Here is a 22,346-nt window from a genome sequence, read left to right on the forward strand (position 1 = left end):
TGATTGTACAAAAAAATAATTAAAATAGTTTTGTGTTTATTAAGAATTTGTTTTAATACAATTTTAAATATTTTAGTAGCGATTTCTTTATTTATTATTTATTTTTTCACTTTCAATATCTTTATTCATGCACAAGTACAGTATACAATATAAAACTATTTAACATTTGTAACAAAACTATTGGCAGATTTTTCATTAGTAAATGAACCATTTTACCCATCAAACCACCATTCTAATAGGCCACTAATTGAAATGGACCGAAATTTCCCAATAGAGTGTTTGCAAGCTGCCCCGGGCGCTGAGGGCGCAATGCTGGTGGCGCTGCCTACGAATTGACAGGCAAAGCTCTCTTAAAGTACTTGACGTTTTTTACCATGCGGTTGGGATTCTGGGTTATAGTAGTATGTTTTCTGTGGCGCCACACAGCGGCTATTTGTATTAACATAGTATTATAATATGCGAATGCGACTATTACTGTTGGGGGGGGGGAGGGGGCGCCACGACCACGTTTGCTCCGGGCGCCGCCAACCCTAGGGACGGCCCTGAGTCTTGAGTTTGAATAAGCTATTACCGTAGGTCTCATGGTAAGACCTGAACCTGGGATCGATTTAATTTTTCGTTTTGAGGTCCCCAGAGGCCAAAAACACAATCCTTTCTAATTCATATATATAAATGTGCCCGTTAGCACGATAACTCGAGCAAAAATGACCCGATTTTGATGAAATTCAGTATAAATGTGGGAACCTACATTTATTCAGACGAGTTCGCGAACCAGCATGATCGGACCATGGGAACAAGGATTTATGGAGGGTTTTATAAAAACCAAAAAAATTGCAATTTCTTTCTATACCATTTTGTAGAGCTTAAAAAAATAATTTAGTACATTAACACGTTCCCTACCGACTGTCACACTCCTCTGTAACTGAGAGATGAGTATAGTTGGTAGCTAATGTATCAAAGCGCTGTTGTATGCCTAACGGTTACGGAGAAAATTTAAAAAAAGTGTAATTTAAAATTCCCATGTTATTCTTATGGAGAAAATGAAAACTGTTGTAGTTTACTTTTTTATGGATACATGTTGATAAAATTTGACAAATTCATTTATTTTATCATATGCTACCGTAGCAGCAAAACTATTTAAATTGGGAGTAAATATGTCTTATTTATGGAAATATTTTAGTAAAAATGTAATCAGACAAGTTGAAATTCACTTAGTCTGCAGGTTTGCTGGGTATTTATTGATTTTATTTTGCCTTTAGTTAATTATTTTTTCTCTCATCTGATAAAGACAATAATCATAATTCTAACAAAGCAAGTTTTCCGGTGTACTCCGACAGTAAGGATGAGTATGAAAGCAAAATGCTCGCGTAAAGGAGCTTTATAAGGAATAGAAAACTAAGAATTCGGATCCTAAAGTTGTTGATACTATTTCAATGTTAAATTTACATGAAATTAAAATAAAATCTACAGGTACGTGCAATAAAACTATGCAAGTTTTACTGATGAAAAATCTAATCATAGATAGATACTACATATTATATAAGTTATATAAACAATATTCAATATCCCATACATGGTCTGCATTTTATTTAATAATTACTTGGCAAAAATATTGTGTTATATGCTGCCTCTAGAACTTATAAACTCAAATCATTTCTACGCATTTAGGAGGAAGCTTTTTTTATTTGTAAAATAGTGCCAACACGCAACACAACAATAAAAAAATAAACTAGGCTGTATTTTAATATCAGTGAGTATTTAATAATTTTTCATTTTCAAAACTGTTTGCAAACTCTACATTTGCAATTTTAGAATGCAAGCAAGCTTAACCATATAAAGTATCTTCGTAAATTTATATGTTCTAATGTTTTTTGTAACTGAACTGTTCAAATCCTGGTCTTGTTACTATCTAATGACCACATTTTTTAAATGTTTTTTTTTGTCCCACCTTTACATCCGAGAACACTTGGCTCTAGCCAGGAACTGTTTTACACATTACTTCAGGCTAGACCTAGAGGGTCATGGCATTATCACATGGATAAAATCCATTAGTCATTGGCGGGATTAGTACCTGGGGCCTTGGGCTGCGAAGCTTCTACCACTTGACCAGCTTGCTCCCCCTAGAAGGTATTGCTATGTTAGATTTATAGGAAGACTAGCAGAGTACCCGTCCTTCGTACGGGGTTGGAATATAAGTAAAAAATGCTTATTGCAGTTATACTCAAGCTTTGCGTTTGCAATAAGGGAGGACACAGTTTGATACAATTTGCTTTTTTAAATTTACAGTATTCTATAGTATTACACATCTACCATAGCCATAATGTTCTACCACTTCATTTAAACAATAGAGAAAAATAAATTATCAACAATTTGCAAAATATCCCAAATTATTCATGAAATGAAAAACATAAACATAACTGTAAACAATCCTACTTTGACAGTTCTCATTGCGAATCACAGTTTTTGTTGCTGCTTAGTTCAAATTAGCTGTTTTTCATAAATGCAAAAAAATATAGTGCTGCACCCTGTTGGTAAATCATATAACTTTTTAATGCTTTTCCATATCATTGAACCAACTTTTTTAGTTGAAACAGCTGACTAAATTCTTTAATTCCCTTTAAATATGAATACTCATAAGGTTAACATGGGGAATTACAGAGCCACTGGGGTGGAGCCCGAAAGGATTTTTGAGATAAGAATGTGCCTATATGTTATTCGGGAATGTAAGCTATCATCATGCCAAATTTCAGCCCAATCCGTCCAGTGGTTTATGCGTGATTGAACTTCAAACACACAAACAAACAAACAAACAAACAAACAAACAAACAAACAAACAAACAAACAAACAAACAAACAAACACACAAACACACAAACTTTCACATTTATATAATATTAGTAAGATCAACAACGCCTCCTGTTTTTATAGTAATACCATGCAAATGTTTATGTGACAATGATGTCTGACTTGATGACTCAAATTAATGGTAGTTTTCAGGCTCTCTTGGAGGTTTCCAAGGGCAATCAACGTAATATATTATTGATGTTTTTTTTCAATTTTTATTTTTGATTTTCCAGTGGTTCTCATCGACGGACACTGAAGGGAGGGTTTACTTCTTTGAGGAAAACAGTAACACATCGTCATGGACTCTACCAGAAAACCACATCCTGACTGGCAAAGAGGTTGGTTAAAACTCTGTCTGCCTCAAAACCATTTATTTTTTAGAAAAATTTAGTATTTCTTTCCTTAATGTGAAATCTTTTTGGTTCACACATTCGCTACCGACATGTTAAAAAAAATTCCTTTACCACAGACCAGTGTCAACTATGGTTGAAGTCAGGATTTTTGCCACAGACCGGCGCCAACTATTGTTCACGCCAACATCCATACAACTATGGCTTGTTATGTTATTACTGTGGCTTGTTATTGTTGTTGTTGTTGTTGTTGTTATGGTTTATTTTATTGTTACTTTCTTGGTTTTTTTAGTGGTAGGTCTAATGGATTATCCCCTAAGTATGCCGTTGCTGTGGTTTCCATGTGGGTGATTTCTTTCCGTTCAACTCCCAGCATTTTTTGTACACAAATTTCTTTAGGTTTTGATGCGTTAGTTGACCTAGTCCTCTTCAATTGAGTTGGTGTAAGTTTATAACATTTTTTGTGTGTTATATCATGGATAAAAATCGACATGCTACTAATGGATAAAGACATCGATATATACAACAAAGTAAGTGATGGACCGATTTGAACTATAGTTGATGAAAAAATTAATCTTTTTTAAAATACTTGTTTGCATTTTTTATTGCAATTTAATGTAAATAAATATTTAGACTCTAATTGGTCAGAAAAACTAATAGAAAAGATCGGTCTGTGGGTATGTTTATATCATAAAGCTTGGTCCAAAAGGGAAATCTGGCCCCAGGTTAGGGCAGTGAATTCAAAAGTCTGGCGTCAAAGTATAAGTTGATGGTCGGTAGTGAACGTGACAATTTAAGAAAATAAAAAGTCATATGATACTTTGGTACATATTACTATTAATTGACTTTTTGATAGTGAAATAAGACTAGACATCTTATTTTTATTTGGACCAGCTGAAGCATATTTTGTATTTAAAAAGACAATATTTTACAAGACACCCACAGAGTTTGCTACTTTGTAAAATTATATTTCCCTTAGTTTTTGTTAAATCAAATCAAATCTGTCAAATATCTGTCACTGAGTAAATTTATGTGACTTAACTGTGCTGTAATTTACTTTACCTATGATCGTTTTTTTAAGTAGCCGTTTCAGTTCAGTTCACAGATTCACATAACAGCATTGTTTACTTTCATAACAGAACAATCAAGGGCTTGCTTACTGAGCCATTTTCTATTGAGAGAGTCAAAAGTATAAATAAGATAAGCAAATGGTAAGTAAAGAAAAAAGATATGGCAAGACTTAAGAAAATTTCTTATAACGATGGGTTGAAATCATGAGGTTTATTGATCAATAACTCATGTTTTTATGTCGTAATCTATAAAATGTATTTGTAAATAAGGTTATTTGTTTATATCGATGCTCACTCCGCTCAATTGGCAGACATGAGGCCGCATACCTAGTATTTTAATGGCGGTGAGTGGTTATACTTGAAAACATAACCTCTCTGAGAAGCTATGAGTTTTGGTTGTTAAGTCCTAAGTCGATAGAATCATAAACAGATTTTTAAAGTATTTTTTTAATTATGTTAGTTTAGGGTAACATGGCAAAAAATATACGCCACTCGGCCAGATTGTGTTTACCTTACTCATATGGTAATCCCTTAAGCTAGGCGCACACGAGCGATTATTTTGTATTTGAATGGAAGCGCGCACACAGGCGATCGAGAATTGCGCCGATTTTAAAATCTGGGTTTTGTCACAGATTCGAAGGCGAGGCGATTGTCGCCCGAAAATCTGTAACGTACAGATTGTTATCAGTCCGCGCACACGGTCGACTAAAAAATCGGCCAGTCGCTTGTTGTTCTCCACAGGAGTCAGAACTTCATTGAGAGTTGTGTTGTTTTCTTTGCTAAAAAAGACCACAGCTGTTATAATAAAAACTGAAACTTTAAACAGACATTCTATAGAAATTAAAGAACTGTTTACTGTCATCACGTAAAGTGTATAGTTTATGAAACTGTCGATTTAAAAGTCTCTGACTTACTATCGGATGAACCCAATATTTAAGTTGTCTTCTTTTCTTCTTTGATCTAATTAGAAGAGCACAAACACAGGTTAATTCAACAAAGTCCATTTTTGGATAGCTTAAACGCACTCAAAAAAATCCATTTCCCGACTAAAAAATCGCCACGTGTGCGCCTGGACATAAATCAAGGGCGATTTATTTTTGGCCGATTTTTTTATCGGCCGATCGAAAAATCGACCGTATGCGCCAGGCCTTACTTGTTGTTTATTCAAGAAAATATATCTGGTAATAGCTTTTTATTTTGAATGTTTGAAAAGGGAAATGTATTTAGTACTAATGCTTGGTCTTACCAATCTACCTATGTTTGATACCAGAAGTCGTTCTAAGCTTGACGTTACTTACTGAAGGCTAGGAAAATAGTGAATAGTTATAGAATTCTTGTCATAGAAATGTCAACTAAATTGCCCTTGGAGTATCTGAGTAATTATGAGGTAAGTTTAACTATGTGTCCGTGACTCATCCTCTGTATTCTCTAGTTTAATTTGTTGACTGCAATGTCTAATGTGGATCAATGAACTTTATTTATTCAGTTGTTTACTATGCTATTACATGTACTAATGTAATGAGTTCAATGACATTGTACACTTCTCTATTCTTTAAACTTTTAAGTTTAATTTGTTTGTGTATTTCTCTAGAAACTAATACCCGATGCAGAAGAAAACGAAACCATCTCAAGTGCTCACATTGCTGAAAAAAATCAAAGCAGAAGTTTAAAAGCAAAGTCGATGGTATTGGCAACCAGGTAAAGTGGTTTGTACTTAAATAATTTAAAATTTAAAAAAACCTTTTAAAAATACTAGGCCTACTTTTTTAAACACATAAAATGATTGTGGTATATTTTAAAGTTTTTTTTTATTATTTTTTTACTTTTTAGTCTTTAATGTGTAAATATGTTAAATCTATTTTTATGGCTAGTTATCGGATAACCAATAATAACCAATCCTTTTTAACTGTAATCACATGTTGTTGCTACTATTCTCATAATCATAAAACCTTAGAATCTCTCGGAAGCAGAACCTGTATTAAACCTCTGATCTTTGAACAAACTGTCAAATTAAAGTATTTACAGCTGACTTCAATTGATATATTTAAACATTCATTCAAAGTGAAAACATTAAAAATTTGGAAGCCCATGGGGCGTAGCCCAAGGGAAATATAAAAATAAAATGATTTAATATAGCATTGTCATCCATTTGTGAGCTATGTTCAAGTTTCAAGTGTCTAGCTCATCGGGAAGGTTTAAAATCGATTGCAAAATTTGTACCGAACAAACAAGAAAGCGAGCTAATAAAAACGTTTTTAAACGTATGGATTAGTTTGAGAGGAGGAAAGGCTAGGTTAGGCTACCTTATTGGACACTTGTTTTACGATAGTGAATATGATTAAAGTAATAATTAATTTACATTATTTAATTGTTTCTATTTGGTTTTGTCATTTATTTTAACAAAATTCAAACAATGAGGAAGGTTCTTACTGAGTGTACGAGATGTCATTATAATACAAATCATGTTTGGAAATAATTTAAATTTGAGAAGCATTACAATGAAATGTTTTTTTTATATTCAAAGGATCCTGTTAAACCAATTCAACAGATTGTTAATAAAAATGTAGGTATCCTCGTCCATACTAGAAGTACTACCCAAATGAGTACCTCTTATGTAATTCAAAATCTTTATATGGAGAGAATTAAAAGCCTTGCCAGAATTGTTGTGTAAAGAAAGAAAAATCATCAGTAAAATCATAAATATATTTTAAAAATTCCTTGATTCAAGAATAAAACAAATTCAGACATCGTGTTTTTGTTTGAAATAGTTTTAAAGAATTTAATTTAGTTTTGGTTAAAACGTAATAAAATGTGTAGGCTAATGTGTTAACAAAATCTTTACTACATTAAAAAAAATGGGACTGTTTTCTATTTGTACTATAACTTAGGCAGCCCAAACTGACCTGCAGGGTCATTACCGACTGGTTTCGCACAACCCTTTCACAATACGATTAGCGACGCTTCCGTTAACACCGTAGTTCAATATTAACATTAATAAATCTGATGTGTTAATGTGCTCGTTTACGTTAATGACATCGATTAAACAAACATATTTGTTTCTATCCCATCTGAAATGGCCGTGTTTACGGTTTGTTACTTGTTATTTTGTTAATAGCTCAAAAACAATAAAACCTGACCGTTTTAGATGGTACAAAAACAGAAATGTTTGTTAGATTTATGCTATTAATAATATGAACGAGTAAATCAATATATCAGATTATAATTTTATCTATATATAAAGCCAAAAGTACCCATGAGCTTTTGAGAAAACTAAAAGTCACACCCCCATAAACCTTATACTTAAAATGTTCGTCATGACGAGAAACCTTGCGCAAAACTATTCATTATTTCAAATCGCCCCTTAAGGTCGTTATTGCTTTCCAAAGGGAACTTTCCTTATACATAATGTTAAAAAACCTCAGCTGTCCATATTTGTAAGTCATTCTTTAAATTTATTTCCTTATTAAAATCCGGTGTACTTTTTGTTTGTATTTCTATATTCTGTTTTGTTTATTTCAGCTTAACTTAACCTATCAATAATTTTATTAATACTTATGAATTAAAACGGGGTGAAGCCCATGCAATTACGTGGGTGTAAGCCATTACGTGGGTAACAGCTAATCAATGTTAATGTTGAACTAGGGCATCCAACGAAGCATCGCTAATAGGATTGTAAAAGGGTCATGCGGTACCAGCCGCTAATGGCCTTGCAGGTCAATTTGGGCTGCCTCAAGGAAAATTGGCAAGGACTATAATCCCAGTCATAAATCTTTCAGATGCTGAGTATTATTTGAAAATTTTAAAATTTGCTACTGAATATAACTTAGTATATCATGGAAGTATACTTCAAAAGAAAAGGTTACTCCTCAAGTAAATATATATTTCACTTATCTATTTAGAACTGATTTGATGAAATTATATTTTGTTACAGTCAACATGAAGAGTCCACATCACTTTCAAACTTTTCAATGCATTGGCCTCAGCTTCTGGGTGGAACCATGGTTGGTATTCCTCTTAACAGTTTTAACCTTTTGAGTCACAAAGGCCGATATATTGGCGATCTACAGTACCATAATTGAACCCCATGAACCATACAAAAATGTCCCCGCAGCAGCAAACCTGCAAACTAAGCAAATTTGCATTTGTCTGATTGGTTTTTTAATAACATATTTCCTTAAACTTGTCAGATTTATTCCCTTTTTTAAAAAACATTAGGTATGACGAGTGCTTAGCTTTGTTGCTACAGGGAAGTTAAAGTTTTTTTAGAGAAATATTATAAGCTCAGAATAAAATAAATTAATTTGCCATTTTTTTTTTAAATATATCTATAAAGGTAATTGATTTACCAGTACTGTTTGTGTGGAGGACATTTAAGTCTCATTAATGTCTTAGCAAACTAAGGCATTGTCTCAACGTTGACATCTCCCTAATTTCTTGTGTGCAACTCATGAGCAGTTGACCTATTTATGGGAGAGCTGGGTGGGCGATAAATACCGATGTAAATACCTCCAATAGAAGGTGAACAGTGTGCCGATTTTAAATTCAAAGATTTAAAATCCGCGCCAGGCAATGGACAAGTCAGTCCAACATGACGTAACGCGGAGGAATACTACACTCGAACCGTGTCGCGTGCAAACGTCTCGTCGTCACTCGTGGCTCAGTAATCGCGTAGTCAACATGTGAAGTCGCGTTTTGTCGCTGGTGTAGGACGAATTTATTAATATCTTAATTCGTAGCTCGGAAATTAGCGTTCGGGCGGAAATTGTACGTGCATCAAACGATCGCAATTGTCAAAATTTCGCCGAATTGCATTTGGGGGTGTGTTTTATTAGTATTAAGTCGAGACAGTTGAGATGCCGGATTGATTGTTCGCGTTCGTGATGAAAATTCGTACATGCATCATATCGATAGCAAATGTCAGTTTCTAGCGAATAGCGGGTCGTCGTGAAGGTATTTTCAATTGAATCATTAAACGCCAGCTCGAAAAAACAAGAATTAATAAGTCCTACACCAGAAAAAACCGTGTCGTGATGTTCCGCTCGGTCAGACAAAAAGTCACAAATTACCACGAGTCAGTTTTTAAATGTTCGGTACGCGTGAATCTTCGTCGGAATGAATGTGTATGTGTCGACATGTGTACGTAAGTAAATGTTTGTGTTATTTGTGTTTTAGTATTAAAATAGTCTTGCCAATCTGCCATTTTTTTCACATGTTCCACTAGCTTTACAAGTCAGAAATCATGTCATAGCTGGTCTGAAAATTTCATGTTTCATTTGGTATACCTTGAGCACATGGTCGCAATTCAGGATGAAAAATGTTTAATTGAATTTTATCACGTTATGCAAAGAATTTAAGTTACATTAGTAATTATAGTCAATTGAAAATTATTTATTAAATTAAATTGAGATGGTCTATTATTTTTAAGAACAATGATTGTCTGTGATATTATTATTTTGTGTTCTATGCAAAGGTCAAATTCTATCATCATCAGTATTATTATTTATAACGTTTTGTATCTCATATAAGGTAATAATTTTGAATAGAGTGTTACATTTTTAAATAGTGAGAGTTTGATTGTGTAACGTAAATGGGGGTAACAGAGTGCTCGGTCGAAGGCTAGGGTTGACAAAAGGTCATGAGGATAGACTCCCATTAAATTCATAAACATTAAATACTAAATAAAAATTATCAATTAATCGACTCAGTGGTCGATTGGCCCCGTTGCATTGATCAGCAAGGAGTGATGTAGATCACAAACTACATAATAGTCCCTGTTTGATTAAATTGTAAACTGGCCAGTTTGATATATACGAACATCCTTGGGGAGTCTGGTGGCCTAAACTAAATAAATAAAATCGTCAAGGCTAGGTTTTCCCGAGACTCTGCAGTTTTAGAATGTGGCAAACCACCAAATTTAACTTGCAATCAACTCTCTCGCTCTCTTTCAAAATATTATTAAATTGTGCACAAAAAAGATTATTACATTGTTTATATCTGTTACTTGTATCACAGCTCAATTCAACTCATTACATAGCATTTTTACAAATCATCATCTTATCATTATCCTGTGTTTTGTATTATATTATTAATATTATACTGGTAAATTTAAGAGTATTGGTTTAACTGAAGAAGTATACAAAGTATACACAATGAGTGTTGATGATCACATTTTTTAATATCAAGTTGGTGAATTCATGAATAATCGGCTTAACCGAAATCCAGTGTATACAAACATCTTGAAGTCATACTTTGATTAATAGTTTCTGAACAAACAGTTTCATAAATATTTTCAATCAATATTTTAATATGTTATTATTTGCAGTATTACAGTTTTACAAAGAAAACAATTCACATCACAATCTTTCATCTGAACTGACATTTCAATTCATAGAGTGTTCAAATAAACACATCCATTAGTTTTAAGAAGTGTTAGAATTAAGCTGAAGAAGGTGTGAAGGAGGACAACACATCAGACCTCTCACGGTCCATAAATCGGACTTCTGGGATGTTTAATTACAGGGCCCACACTTAACATCTTTAACTCCACTGCGTAGCTCTGTGATTGTAACGTCCTCAGTAGTTCAATTAAAATTAAATTAAATTCATTAAAACCCCACCAGGGGGCAACTTTTTGTTATACTCACACCTGTATGAAATACCTAAATTGTATTACATAAAGGTGTGAGGTGATTTTGCTTGATGGAATGATCAATTAAGTAAAGAGTATATTTTGAATATAAGTGAAGAATTTCTCTTTTTTTCTTTACAACAGCTCGGGTGCAAGTTGACGATATGGGTGGATTCTTGGTCTTGCACCTCAAGTCAGGCATTTTCCTACTATTTAATTATGCTAACTGCGTGTGTGTGTCCACCAAATATTTGTTTTAAAGACGTTCTAACTTTTGTTTGATGAAGAAGATAGAAAGGGAAAATTACAGATTTTGATAGTTTTTTTGTGAAACTATAGATTTTGCTTTACGTATCATGCTTGTAGTGTAAAACAGATACATAATGCAGATACGTAAAACAGATATGTTATAGGCGTGATAATGATTTACATTCTGACTCTTTGTATGTTTTTCAGTTTGTTATCAAAGAAGGCGCTCTAAACAAGACTAAGATAACAGAGAACGGCAAGAGAGTGCGTAAAAACTGGACTTCCACATACGCTGTTCTCACTGAGCTTTTGCTGCTGTTCTTCAAAGACAACAAAGGATTCCCCTCCATGGTTAGTCCAAGTCGTTGCTGTTTCAATATTTATACAAAGTTTTACAGTTATCTTAAGAAGCAGCTAATTTTGCTCTGAACCCACAGAATAGCTGATTTCTGCTACCCCTACCGTGTTGTACTTGTTTGTATTCTCCCTTAAGCTATTCGTTTCCATTCGTTTTACTTTCCCATACTCCAGATTTTCAACCTAAAGCCCTAAAAAAAGGTGATGTGTACCTTTGAAACAGTGGGTAACAGTGGCTGGCTATACTTGTTTGTCAGTATACTATGTTAAACTGTTGCTCGACAGTTTGATTGCAAAACAAAATTAAATAATTTTGCTTTTCTTTTCTAATAGATGGCTGTTTCTCTAAAAATATAAGACAGCCATAAAATAGTATTGCTCTCCAAAACATAGGTTAGATCATTTCCGAACCATTTATACCTAAGATTTATTTCATATACTGCCACATAAAGTAAATCAAAAAAGTTTTATATTTTTCAACGTTTCCTTTTTACAGTTTATTTGTATTTTAAATATGGAGGACAGATGACAAAAAATAACTCCTGAATATTATGGAATAATTCTGTACTTGGGTTATTGGGGATCAAAAAGATTGGTTCAGGCTGGAAATAATTTTAGACCAATTATGGGTCAGGTAATTTATACGGAAGATTTACAAGTGGATCGATTTTTTAGCTGAGCCAACACAGGTTTTTTTCCCACAGTAATATCACGATTTCAGAAAGACTCTTCAAAGATTGAGCGAGAAAAATACATCATCTCAGTGATCAAAATAAAATTGCAACACAGTATTATTATTACTTATCAAGAAACCATTACAAAACCGTGTTTTACTGAAATAAGGTTATGTATTGGATGGCTTAAAGGTTGCCTTAACTTGTTGTAGATGAACGGCAAGGGAGGGCCGGAGCTGAGTGTGGATCTGAACGGAGCCAAAATAGACGCTGGAGACAAAGTGTCAAGTCGCAAGAATGTCTACATGCTGAGTACAGTGCTGGGTCTGCAGGTGCTGATACAGTGTGACTGTGCTACCTCATCACAACAGTGGCTTGCAGCCATACAGAAAATCATCAACAAATTGGTAATTTTATTTTTTCATGGGTGGGGGGGCATTTTTTACACTCACAAGTGGCCAGCATGTAGTGTGAGAGTGAGACTACTGAATTGGTCAGAATACTCACTAAATATCCCCTCTACTTGGTTGGAAACAGAGCTGAGATTGTTTATTGTTTGACACTTTTCTTCAGGTCAGGTCAATGTGTCACCTAAGCCCTAAGGGTCCGTGCCGCTTCTTACATTACAGTTTCTTATGACCTAGACCACATTACTGTCAAGGTTGATCGTATTTGCGCAGGGAATACCCTGACTGTCATAAACAGGTCCAATTGCCCCAGTGACAGTAGTCCTACATGGTGTTGAGCCTCCAGGCGGGGCCTTTCCTAACGTGTTAACATTAAAATGATGTTCTGCATCGTCAGAGGTACCCAGGCAGTAAGTAAAATTAGGTGAGACAGCCTTGCTCATCCTGAACAGATACAACCAAAAATTGCCGTGACCTGTCAGAAACTGGGTGAGATCACCACCTCTCCGCATTGCCAATATTTAATCCAAGGTTTGACATGCTGGATTAGTCGCCTAGTCCAGCTTCCTCATGTCTCCTGTTCCCAGATCTCATTCCAGAGCCGGTAGATGAGGGTGTCTTGCTTGGTACTTCTATGCCGCTGAAAATCGACCTGCCAAAAGTAATAACTTGGTAATAACCCAGTGTAGTACAACTACTGCAATAACAATGTCAGTAATATTGTGTGTGTAAACAACCAATAACATTTTGGACAGGTTGAGTCATTCACATAATGTAGAGTGGTCGTTTCACTGTTCACATACAAAAACTGAGGAGAAAAGGACCACTTCTTTAATTATCTAGTATAGAAACTTAAGTTTGGATAAAGAAAATCACTTAATCTGAATATTGTTAAGTAAGTACAAGAGCAATGCAAGTAGGTGAAACTTAAAGTCTAGTCTAGTCTAGTTGTGTCCATGTCTGTTTGTTTTCTGAAACATGTAAAGATCTTCAAATTAAGTGATTTTTTTTACTCCTTGGACAGCCTTAAGACTGTTCCTCTTAAGAACCAAAGCTATTTGCCACCACAACAACTTAGGGTTACTTTAAGGTGATATCCAAACATTTTTTATAGATGCAAACGGAGACATCTGCATCCGTCTGTATGGTCTGTATCTGGAGACCAAAAACTTAACATTATTTTATAACTACTATTAGCAATACATCAAAGTGACTTTTCTTTGTTGTTCCAGCCATTGGGAATAGAAAATAAAGGAATCAGAACGAAACCTGAAAGTCCATTAGAAGAGAATAAACCAGGCCCACGGATTGGTCGCTCAAAATCGATGAAACGTAAGTAAACTTAGTTCTCCTTGAGCTCTTCTCAAACTTTTAATAAAAAGGGGAATGTTCTAGCACTGATGAACGTCAAAATGTTGAGGATCATTCTTTGAATAACATTAGCTTTGGCACTAGCTTAATTTAATAATTAATAATTCAGATGTGCTGCTCATGAAAAATATTTATAAGATATGATCTATTTTACACAACACAAGCGGTTTCCAAGTGTCAAGATATGTTTTTTAACACATTGAGTGCGGTAAATATATCAGTGGGTCCTTCCTGAGAACCTGCATTTTTTTACAAAAAAATCTTATTTTTTGATGCCAGAAGTGAAGATCCAAGTCAGAAATAGTGTTTTAAAGTCGTTTCCCTATAAATTAAAAACGGCGTCCAAAATCGTCGGTCACCGATTACCTGGCCCACGCAATGACGCTTGTGGGAACTGTGACGAAAATACTCCAATATTTGTCTCAAAAACACTGTTTTTCACACTGAACCTAAATAGCACTATAACTAATATTTACAATTATATACAGCCCCTTCCTCCCAACCATTTTTTATTTCAATAACAGTGAATCATGTAACTGCTGATAACAATTTGCTATTGGGGTCCATCTTAATTAAAAGGCACATACACTAAAATAATAAACTATAAAATACTAGCAGAGTACCCGTCCATTGTATGTCATTGGCATATAAGTATAAAATGCTTATTGCAGTTATACTCAAGCTTTGCATTAGCAATGGAGGAGGACACAGTTTTATAAAATTTGCTTCTTTAAATGTATGGTATACTATAGTATTACACACTACCATAGCCATAATGTTCTACCACTTCACCTAAGCAATAGAGAAAAATAAATTATTAAAGATTTGTAAAATATCTCAAATTATTCATAAAATTAAAAACAAACATAACTGTAAACAATCCTACTTTGACAGTTCTCATTGTGTATCACAGTTTTCTGTTGCTGCTTAGTTCAAACATAGACAAAAAGAATTAAATATAGACCGTCAGCTGTGCTGCGTTTACCATAGGTTCTGGCGCACACCGCTGGTAGCACCATGTAGTTACGGCGTACGCGCTACGTAGCTACATGGCGCTCCAAGTGGTGTGTGCCAGAACTATGGTAACCGTAGCATGGCTGACAGTCTATATTAAACTCTTTTTGTTTATGGATCAAATTAGCTGTTTTAATAAATGAAAAAAAATAGTGCTGCACCCTGTTGGTAAATCTTATAACTTTTAATGCTTTTGCATATCATAGAACCAACTATTTTAGTTGAAACAGCTGACTAAACTTTTTAATTCCCTTTAAATATGAATACTCAATACTCATAAGGTTAACATTGGGAACTACAGAGCCACTGGGGTGGAGCCCGAAAGGATCTTTAAGATAAGAATATGCCTATATGTTAATCAGGAATGTGAGCTATCATCTTCAGCCCAATCCGTCCAGTAGTTAATCCGTGATTGAACTTCAAAGCAACAAAAAAACATACCAACAAACAAACAAACTTTCAAATTTATAATATTAGTAGGATAAGGTTAACATTGGGAACTACAGAGCCACTGGGGTGGAGCCCGAAAGGATCTTTGAGATAACAATATGCCTATATGTTAATCAGGAATGTGAGCTATCATCGTCAGCCCAATCCGTCCAGTAGTTAATCCGTGATTGAACTTCAAAGTAACAAAAAAACATACCAACAAACACACAAACTTTCAAATTTATAATATTAGTAGGATATTTTTGTGTCATATGAAAAGCAAAAACACAAACAAAATATGTCAATAAATGTCCAAAGTCAATAAATTGTGTAAGTGGGACTTTACCAGTCTCGGGAGACTGGCACCGGTCCACGGGAACGGCGGGCGAAACACACACAGTATAAGTTATGTAACGCTAGCAACGCACATACAATAACTCAAGTACTTTCCACAAGGTTGCACCACACTGACTGATTCATTTCAGTGGGACCTGGCCGGGCACAGGTGACTGGGCCAGCCTGGGCGTGCGTTCGGCGCCCTGCACTCAATGTGTTAAATGTCTAGCAGAATTGCTAACCAAAATCTTTTGGAGTAAGTTTGTAAACAAGTCAAAATGAATACTCTGAAGGGACTAAATTTTTACCAGGGTAGACAACTTTAGCTACCTTAGAGTAGATCTGAGACAGTGGCTTTGAAATGTAATAAATTTAACAAACCACCCTACATAGGTATAGTTGTTTTCTGCTATGAAACTGCATGATCACTATGTGCCAAAGCACTCTCACCATTCAATTATTTTTCCATTTTCCTGAGCTTAACTGCAACATCCACAACTAATTAGATAGACATTAAGAATTTTCATGTTGAGATAGCAGGCTTACCTTGATGGAAAGCATCCATCATTTCTTTATTCTAGGGATAGACAAGTCTCAAATTTTCAAGAAATCTGCAAGTTTGAAATATCTCAGATCCGGTGAGATTGACTTTGCTGCTTTGTTCCAAGACTTTTTGGAGATAAGATTAATTATTAAGAACGCCTTCACTAAGTAAACGAAACAAAAACGTGCTCCTGTATTCCTGATAGTTGTGAGATCTATAATCTTGTCTCGAATCATGATGAGAAAAAAGAATCTCATCTCGAACTTAAAATCCATAGTCTTGTCTATCCCTAATTTATTACTAACTTAAACCATCCATGGTTGAAAATGCTGCCAGTTACAGTGAAAGTTTTTGTTTTTATTTTGCCAGGATAGTCTCTCTACTACTCTGGTAAGCCAGCTATCCCATCAAAATTCTTTAAAACTTCACCGTATTCTATATTACATCATTGACTCATAACATCATAGATATGTATGTTTTACAAAATGTTAACTTAAAGAATACTTCCAGTGAAAAACAAAAGTGCAAGCATAGAAGATTTGTCCAATGTTGCGGAAAAGCAAACTAAAATACGAGAACGTTTAAAAAAGTTCTTCCACAGAAGGCCATCTGTGGATGTTCTAGTGAAAAAGGGTATTTGGAAAGGTGAGTGATATGTCTAAAAAAGTATATTTACAGTTAATATGTTATATAGTTTTCCCAATTTTTATTGGTTTGATGTATTTCTTCACTACAGTACTGTCATAGCCTATTTCTAATAATCCAGTGATAAACTATGTAATGGACCTCCCATAAAACTGTTACAGCCTAATTATATTGCATCCCTTGCACAACTACAAGCAGCATGCCAATGCTAATGCTTTAGCACTCACAACATTCATGACATACATTATATTGGCATTGCATTTAGAAGTTAATTTTTCCTTCCTAGCAGTGAAGTAAGTTTAAATAGCCTCAATCTCCACCTATTGGTTGATTTGTACATACATCAACGCAGGATTGGCCTTAAGCCTTTCTTCAAAGTTTTAGTTTATAAACAGGTCAACCAATAGGCTATGAAACCTGAGTTACAAACACATTTTTTCAGTTTAAAATATTCTTTTGGTGGTCAGTTTCCATCCTTTTTTCCTAGTCTTTAGTAGATAGTTGTTGAAAATATAGTAGATTCTACCTGGATGAATAGACAAGGAATTCCAAATTCTTGCAGCATAAATTTCTACATAGGTACACAAATACATCTGCGTCCTTAATACAGGTATTTATATTTTAATTTAGGTGTTCACGTTATAGGGCTGCTGATAAATTAAATTATTGTAGTAAATAAGTACAACTGAGCACCCTGAATATTATATTTTTTAATATAATAATGAATATTATATTAAAAATATAATATTTAGGGTGCTCAGTTGTACTTATTTACTACAATAATTTAAGGTATTTATAATATATATATATACTGTAAATATAAAAGAAAACTAATTTACTGTTGTAAACATAAACAGTAAAAAAATTAAAATCTTATCATAAATTCATGGTTTTGTTGAAACTATTAAAAACTTACCATGTAGTGGAAAATCAATTTTAAAATTACAAAATAATGTCAAATTTTCATTTTCATATGAGTTATTGACGTCGACATACTGTCACATTACCTAGCCATATGCATTTTTGACATCAATAAATACTGTGAAATTGCCTAGCCATATGAGTTATTAAAAAAACGCGCCCTTGGAAAAAAAGAATAAAAACCTATATGGATCCGGATCCGGTACCGACATTTTCTTGGATCCGCCCATCACTACTCTAAACGTTCCTTAAAACCTGTCCCGAAATTCTATCAGCAGAAAAAGATCAAGATTACCTGTTGTATAACCCTTGCTAGTCTATGAAGAAGTTGTATGCCATTGACTTTCATTAGCATATAAGAACTTTTTGCTTGAGTTAAAAGTCTATCACTTTTTGCGCTGAATACCGGTAGCTCAAATGATCCGATTAAATTTAGTTTTGTAATATTTTTATTGAAAAATATAAACAAATTCAAACTCCAAATGTGATTGAAGAGCTAAGATAAAGATTGAGTTATCAGTTTATTGTACTGTCTGGTTGTAGATGAGCCGGTGTTTGGCTGTTTGTTGGAGCAAGTGTGTCCTGCTGAGCCGCCCAGAGTGCCAATGTTTGTACAGCACTGTGTCCGCTGTGTGGAGCGCAACCTAGAGAACATGAAGACTGACGGACTATACCGGGTGTCTGGGAACATCTCACAAGTACAGAAGATCAGATATCAGGTCAGTCAAAATCAAACATTTTTTGGCCAAGGTCACACTTACCGGCAAAATTGCCAGACGCCGGGTTCGGCGGAGCTGGAGAAAGTTTAGATAAACAGGAAGGGATGGGGAAGGATACACTACCCCGGTCCGGCAAAACAGCCAGTCCGGTAGGAAAATGCTCCGACAAAACCACCGGATATTCTCTACTTCGCAGGACCGGCTGTTTCGCTGGCCCATCAGGTAGTAGGGCATTGTACTAAAAATAGAGATCAACACACGTTCCCGGCGAAACAGCCTGAACTGCCCCTGCTACTTCTCGACAAATAATTTATGTCAAATGATGATTGAGGTAATTGGTTGCTGTAAACTGTGAAGTTTTATTACTTTAATGTTTCTGATAGCATCTCTTGTAGATAAATCCAGTTTCTCATATTAGTGTCATGTCCCTGTATTTTATTTTTAACTCTTATCTCAAAGAAAAGCTCGTTGAATGTAGTCATGGACATACGGAAATAATTAAGAAACTTATGTTGGTCATTCCTGGGCTGAATGAATAAGTATAAAATGCCCCATGAAGCTGCCATTGTTCTATAATGGGATGAACCCAAATACTCCGGCGGTGTTTCCACTTTCTCCTGTGGTAGAGCAAATACAGCAAAGTCAATTTCTTATGTGTTGACAGTACCATTTTAAAGACACGACTGATTCAGAGTTAATTGCACTCTATTTATTGTCGCCGGCAAAATAGTTTTTGCTGGGACAGTGTGTTCTGACATTCAATCAATTTTGCTGGTAAGGGCGGTAAGTGTGTCCCTGGCCTTACCTGAGACAATCAAAGTTTAATAGATAATAGATACACCACAAAATGTGACAAAACATGAGGCTCCTTTTATTCACTGCGGTTGTCCGCCAGCGGGCACCCGCCGTGGACGACCTCTGCACCAATGTGTAACCTGTGATCGACCGCTGTCACGTGGATAGTGTAACAGTGCTGCCAATCCTTGTTTTTTAAAACCTTTGTTTTTTTATAATGTATAATCCTTCAATCTAACAATCTAACCAGTCTAACACAAATAGAGTTGGTTTACAACTGAGAACTGTCATCGATTCACTTCAACGGCTGCTATTTAAGCCTGAAATCTAGTTAAAAACACACTCTAGCAAAATAAATCCTTTGTAAAAGTTTCAAATAGTGCCAGAGTGGTGTTCAATCTAAATTTTATTTACTGTAGATAATTTCAGACAAAATCTTTCAGAATATATATCCGTAACATGACATGAAGTAATTTTTAACGGTGAGATATTCAGCTATGTACACTACCAAATGACTAGACCACGTGTAGTGAGTGACACTGGTGACTTGGGTTGGTAGCAATGCGAGAGCGACGGCGGGCTCCCACATTGATTAAACGATCCCATATAACACAATGCATATACGAACCGCTACCCGCCGGCGGTTTCTAAGTGCAAGCGGGTGAGAATTTACAAACCTCCACGGCTAGCTGCAACTTCTGAGACCGCTCCTTTTTTAATTAAAGCACCCATTTACGGCAATGCATTTAGTAAACCACGGTGGGTGCCCGCTGGCGGGCAACCGTGGTGAATAAAAGGGGCCTAACACTGATATTTCGTCTTGATATATTAACTTATTCAGCAGAGGATATGCAGAGTATTAAGTATAGTGATTTTTATTGGGTATCTATTATTATTCCATGAACTTTAATTTTATCAAGGATGCTAGGTAATAAAACTAGTTTCCAGCGGGTGTAGCCTGATGGAATTCTAAGGGTAGGAATAATTAAGCCCACGTGTTGTTTTAGTTTAGTGCAAAATTGAGGATACTTACAATCCCAGGCCAAATTCACCTGGGCGACCCCCGCTCCCAAGGCAGAACTTCTCCCGATCGAGGCAAAATCATTAACATCCTATATTATTATCATAGGGTACATTATTATCATCACCCAAAATTGTAGCAATTGTTAAATATTTGTTCTAAAAAATGGTTTTTGGAGAAAACACCGCGTTTCTCATCCCTAGGCCGCTGCCGAGTCAGCCTTGAGGTGTATCCGGCACGGTTCAAGTTTATGGTCTGGCTTTTGCAAAATTTCATAAATGTATCTTCAGTAGCTTTTGTGTTGTACAGAAAAAACACACTAACAGAGTTTTTCTTTTACTTTCTTTGGATACAATGCAAGACTTTTCAATATTACTCTGCCTTTAAACACAATTTGATAACTCATCTGTAATGTTGCAGGTTGACCAGAACATTTACTCCCTGCTCGACCAAGAAGAAGATGTACATGTTCTGTCAGGAACTCTCAAACTATTCTTCAGAGAACTCAAACAACCTCTCATACCATTCAAGTTTTTTGACAAAGCACTGAGAGCAAGTAGTATGTATCTGGTTGATTTGTGGAGTAATTAAATCCAATTGATAGGATTTATTGATAAAAAGGATACATTCTGAAAACACTTGTCCATAGTAGCAGTTATTTTATTTATATATCCATTGCATTTGTTTTGTAAGAACATTCAAAGATGTCCATACAATACATTAGATATATTCTGTCTTTAGATCCATTTGGTTTGGACTTTGCATGGTTCAGACGGCCACTTGTGTGTTGACTTAAATTGTGACGTAAACAATCAAGTTCTTCCAGTACTGCAGTGATATTATTGCTGTTCTTTATTGCTTATTAACACAACAAGCAATTGACCAAGTTAATGATGAACTATGTAATCTTAACTTACTATTGAATAAAAAAGATATTTCTAAATTAAATCATTTGGATAGAGCTCAGCTTAAACTTTCTGATAATACTACTTTTTTGGGCCTACAATTAGATCACACTCTTAACTGGACAAAACATGTTGAGAAAGTATGTTTTAAAATTAATTCAGGCAATTTTGCATTGAGAAGACTGGCCCCTTTTTGTAATTTGGACTCATTGAAATCAGTTTATTATTCGTTAATTCACTCACACATTCTTTATGGTATAGAGCTTTATGGTGCAACATCAATAATTATTAATCTACAAAGAATCCTACGCAATTAGGACTATGCTTAAGCTTCCTGATTAGGATCATTGTAGAGATCATTTTTGTAATCTGAAAATTATGACTGTCTTTAGTCTTTATATTTATAGAACAGTATTACATGTAAAAAATAATGAAGAGACTTTGCCAAGACAACGAAATGTTCACACATATAATACAAGAAATCGAGAAAATTTTCAAATTAATGTTTCTAAAAAAGCAATTTCAAACAAAAATCCAACTGTTTCTGGGATAAAATACTATAACTACCTTCCTGAAATCATAAAATCTGAAAAGAGTTTGAAATGTTTTGAAAGGAAATTAAAAAGATTTCTTGTGGCCAAAGCGCTATACAGTTTTGAGGAATTTTTTAGTGTGTAAGGTTATTTAAATAAATATTTATTTTATATGTATAATGTATCAATTTTCTATCTAGTTATTAGGCGATATGATGTATTGTTCTGAACGCCATTCATGTATACTTTTGTATATATGTGAATAAAGTATCTTTGAATTGAATTGAATTGAACATGTTCAGTGCGAGGGCCGGGAATCCTCGCTCTGCGGTACTGGCACTACGGGTGTGGGGCGGGAAATGTCGTCCTTCTCCACAACCTTGCTTCAATGTGAGCTGAGCCTTGCACAAGGAACATTGTAGTCGATTGCAACGTTTTGTACAACTGTTGCTTCAAATATTTTTGGGCTTTGTTTCTGTGTCGGCCCTTCCGATACTGTACAGGGTGTGGGCTTGCTACTCTCTTGTAATTTTAT

At 34.9% G+C, this 22,346-nt stretch overlaps 1 protein-coding gene across 3 annotated transcripts in view; it reads left to right on the plus strand.

The window, feature by feature from the left end:
* Positions 1 to 22,346, plus strand: part of LOC128988830 (rho GTPase-activating protein 12-like) — a 51,634-nt gene that overhangs the window by 24,187 nt on the left and 5,101 nt on the right. For 2 of the 3 annotated variants that reach the window (XM_054410513.1, XM_054410514.1), the window contains exons 5-13: positions 3,077 to 3,181; positions 5,855 to 5,961; positions 8,195 to 8,264; positions 11,348 to 11,491; positions 12,384 to 12,578; positions 13,811 to 13,910; positions 16,783 to 16,917; positions 18,382 to 18,557; positions 20,794 to 20,932. In XM_054410513.1, the coding sequence (XP_054266488.1) occupies positions 3,077 to 3,181; positions 5,855 to 5,961; positions 8,195 to 8,264; positions 11,348 to 11,491; positions 12,384 to 12,578; positions 13,811 to 13,910; positions 16,783 to 16,917; positions 18,382 to 18,557; positions 20,794 to 20,932 (1,171 nt within the window). The remainder of the gene's footprint in view (positions 1 to 3,076; positions 3,182 to 5,854; positions 5,962 to 8,194; positions 8,265 to 11,347; positions 11,492 to 12,383; positions 12,579 to 13,810; positions 13,911 to 16,782; positions 16,918 to 18,381; positions 18,558 to 20,793; positions 20,933 to 22,346) is intronic. The other variant, XM_054410515.1, reaches the window with a different exon arrangement.

Source organism: Macrosteles quadrilineatus, unplaced genomic scaffold (genome assembly GCF_028750875.1).
Source record: "Macrosteles quadrilineatus isolate MER2022 unplaced genomic scaffold, UCM_ALF_1.0 Scaffold_3__2_contigs__length_128488019, whole genome shotgun sequence".
NCBI classification, from domain to species: Eukaryota; Metazoa; Arthropoda; class Insecta; order Hemiptera; family Cicadellidae; genus Macrosteles; species Macrosteles quadrilineatus.